This window comes from Solanum verrucosum, unplaced genomic scaffold (assembly GCF_900185275.1).
Source record: "Solanum verrucosum unplaced genomic scaffold, falcon-dt-bn FXZP01000049.1, whole genome shotgun sequence".
Lineage (NCBI taxonomy): Eukaryota > Viridiplantae > Streptophyta > Magnoliopsida > Solanales > Solanaceae > Solanum > Solanum verrucosum.
Genome location: NW_026020221.1, coordinates 7,202,786 through 7,206,315, shown reverse-complemented (window position 1 = coordinate 7,206,315; position 3,530 = coordinate 7,202,786). Strand labels below are relative to the sequence as shown.

The 3,530-nt window shown below is 32.3% G+C and overlaps 1 protein-coding gene across 1 annotated transcript; it reads right to left on the bottom strand.

Moving 5' to 3' along the window:
- Nucleotides 1-881: 881 nt before the first annotated feature.
- On the bottom strand, nt 882-1,409 carry LOC125831462 (uncharacterized). Its single transcript, XM_049510649.1, has one exon. It carries the CDS (start codon nt 1,407-1,409, stop codon nt 882-884), a length of 528 nt encoding a protein of 175 aa, XP_049366606.1.
- Between the last annotated feature and the right edge of the window lie 2,121 nt (nt 1,410-3,530).

Below are 3,530 nucleotides of genomic sequence, written 5' to 3'. Positions count from 1 at the left end.
GTCGTGGAAACCTCTACGAGCCGTAGGAAGTGCCCATAGAAGGGTTCCAGACTTATGAAAGAAAATTGGATAAAACTTAGGTTTTACGAGAAGGACCTACGGGTAGTAGAAAGTCCTATGATCCATAGAAAGTTTCCCGAAAGTTGATCCCAGTAAGTGATTCTAAAGTTGACTAGTACGGACCGTAGAAATTCCTATAGACCGTAGGTTGGAACCGTCGATCACTCCGGTAGTTTTAAGTAAAGGAAAGAGTTCAGACAACTCACATTCCCCATAAACCACGTAACAGTGTGGGATTGGATCGTACCGACATTCAGGCTACTCCCCATTGCCTCTAATTAGAAGACCTATTATATGGATCAATGAGTTGAGTATGTTCTATACCCCAGCAAGGTATAAAGACAGTTCTGGTAGCATGGGCGAAACGATGTATCATCACGAAGCTCATAGTGATGGTTGTTGGTTAGAGAATCTCCTAGATAGAGTGAAGAGAATTTTATTATCATATTTATATGTGTACAGTTCATGGAGTTAGCATTTTATTTGTAAAGCTTTTAAAAGATTTTATCTCTACTTACGCTTTACATTCAGTTGAGTATGTTGCTTCAACTTCTTCAATTCAGTTGTTTAGAGGAGAAATCAATCAGTGGAAAAAATTTTGTTTTGCAAAATTGCACATCTACATTAAAAGAGAATTATAATAACAAGGAATTAAAACACATGTACTAAAAGGGGATTGAGCAAACTAATTGGGAATTTGAAGTATCGTCATACTCCATAATGCAAATGTTCCAATCTTCAAATTACAATTATATGAAAGAGAAATACTAGCAAAACAACTATGGTATGTTGTTTTTGGTCCTAAATTCTTGCACCTTTCACTAAGCACGAACCTGAGAAAGTAATTTGAACATTAAATTTGAAGATCTAGGATCCCAATAAAGTCCAATTTCATCACCAACGCTTAATCCGCGACTGTTGAACAATTTGATGCACGAAAGATAAAAGTCATCATTGTGCAATTTCCTTAAGAAAACACTTCCATGATCATACTTCTTAGGGTTATTCTCCTCCGTCACATCCCAAACGCCAACAGGAACATCGCACCCGTTCACCAAAATTTTGGTTGCATCCAATGTCCAGTATCGAAGAATGTACTCAAACGTCTCGAAAAATGGAATCATCAGCTTTCCTACAATAACCTCGTCACAGGTAATATTTTTCTTTATCTGCCAGGGGTTTTCCAAATTGATTTTTGGGGGAGGGTCTATGTCTCTTATCTCAATCAGTTCTCGAGTCACTACATGTGGAGTGTTGTTAAGTTTGCAATCTTCTTCTTCAGCTTTTGATGGAAAGAAATTGTAAAAGAATGTCTTCTTAAGGCTAAGCAAAGGCTTTTGATCAGACATTGAAGAAATTGTTGGAAGGATACATTGAAAAAAAGAGGCAGTAACACTCTATTTATAACAATAAAATTAGGTTTTAATTTTTATTTCAACCTTGAACGGGAACATAGAATTCTGGGTGATTTGTTTTTTGACAGCCTTAATTTTTATTCCAAAAAGGGTCTTCTAGTAATTATTGAGTTACCTAATTAGCCAATTTTTTATATTTAAAGTTTTTCCTTTTATATTTCTCTCTATTTTTTGACAACCTTAATTTTTATTCCAAAAAGGGTCTTTTAATAATTATTGAGTTACCTAATTAACCAGATTTTTATATTTAAAGTTTTTCCTTTTTTATCTCTATATATTGGCAAATACATTTTTTTCTTCTTCTCTCCTTAAATATTTCTTCCCACGGAAAATTGGATATTCCTGAAGCCTTTTTATTTCCCAAAGGGATAAGGGTCTAATATACCCCTTAACATTGTTATTTAGAGCTGATATACCCCTCGTTATGAAAGTGGCTCATATATAAGCCTAATGTTATACAAATGACTCACATATACCATTTTCCCCTAACGGAAGTGAAAAAATAATTTCAATTTTATTTTTAATTATCTTTTTGTGAAAAATATAATCCATATGTGGTATATTTGATATTCCTCACATTTTTCTTTTACTATTATTTTTCAATGACTAATTTAAATTTATTATTTTAATGGGCCAATTTATTTATGTTTCACGAATTTTCCTATAAAATTTATTATAGATGCCCCCATTTTTTTACAAATACAAAAACTAAATTACAGTATAGCCGCAAAAAAAATTAGTTCAGATTATTTGTCTTTACACTAAAGAATGAAAGAAAAAACTAAGAAACTCAAATAATGATAATCAAAGACGTTAAATAATAATTTATGTATGAAAAAGATTAAAATACAACTTGAACTTTACTAGAATGATCATATATACCCCACATGATTTTTAAAAAAAAATTAAAGTCAAATAAATAAATTTAAAACTATTTTTTTCACTTCCTTTAGATTAAGGGTATATGTGAGCTCCTTTTGTAACGCTAGAGGTATACGTGAATAATTTATATAACAGTAAGGGTATATATGAGCCACTTTCATAACGAGGGTTATACCAGCTCTAAATGACAAAGTTGAGGGGTATATCAGACCCTTTTCCCTTTTCCAAACAACTTTAGATAATTATCCAAATAGAGTTATGCCATATACGATATGGTCACTTTAGATGATTTGTGTTTGATTAATTTTCTAGCTTCATGATTTTAATCCTAGTTTTTGAACACATGGACGTGTATTTCATTCTAATTAATATAATTATATTTAAAATATTATAATAAGATTGTGATGAATTACATCAAATTTGAAGAGAATAAAACAAGCTCATATCCATGATGAATAATGAGCATATTCAACTGATATTATTGTCATTGCAAGGCACAATCATGACTTTTTGGCCGTGTGTTGGAGAACTTACCAGACACAAAAGTTGTTGTCAACCGGGAGCTAAAAACTAAAGATATGTGGAATATATCAAAATATCTTTTGATCTTGTGTCTTAAACATGTTATGTGCATGGAACATTCTTGTTATTCGTTTAGAATCTGTTGATGAAGTGTTTGCTCTTGTTCTCTCATTTGGGCTGTGGTTTCTACTATTATGGATATTGATTTTTTTAATGAAATTCAAGAGTTCACAGTAACAAAAGATGTGGGAGGGAACTAATTTTGTTTCCTTCGATGATGAAGATGGTTTAACTTATGCTGAACTAACCAAACTTAGAAGGGAATCATAAATGACTCAAGAAGAGTGTAAAGCCCCAAAAATTTCTAAGCTAAGGCCCAAATCGTTCTTCATTTGTGTATAAGGTCGTATCGGGTGATTCTTAAATTTTTCTTACGTGTTAAGGTCTATTATTTGGTTTGGGAATGAATTTGATATGAATTAAGGTCACAAGAATCCTCTAGCACGAAGTTTAGTTGTATGCTTCCTTACAGATTAAGTTTTGATGTAAAGTTCTACTTAGGTCAACTTCAAACGATCATAAGCACAAAATGAATTTGGTGGCCCATGACCAATTAAATTGAGTCCATTTTCCAACTCCACCAAGTTTTCC

Coding starts and splice junctions, on each gene's coding strand:
- LOC125831462 (XM_049510649.1), bottom strand. CDS start 1,409: ATGTCTGATCAAAAGCCTTTGCTTAGCCTTAAGAAGACATTCTTTTAC.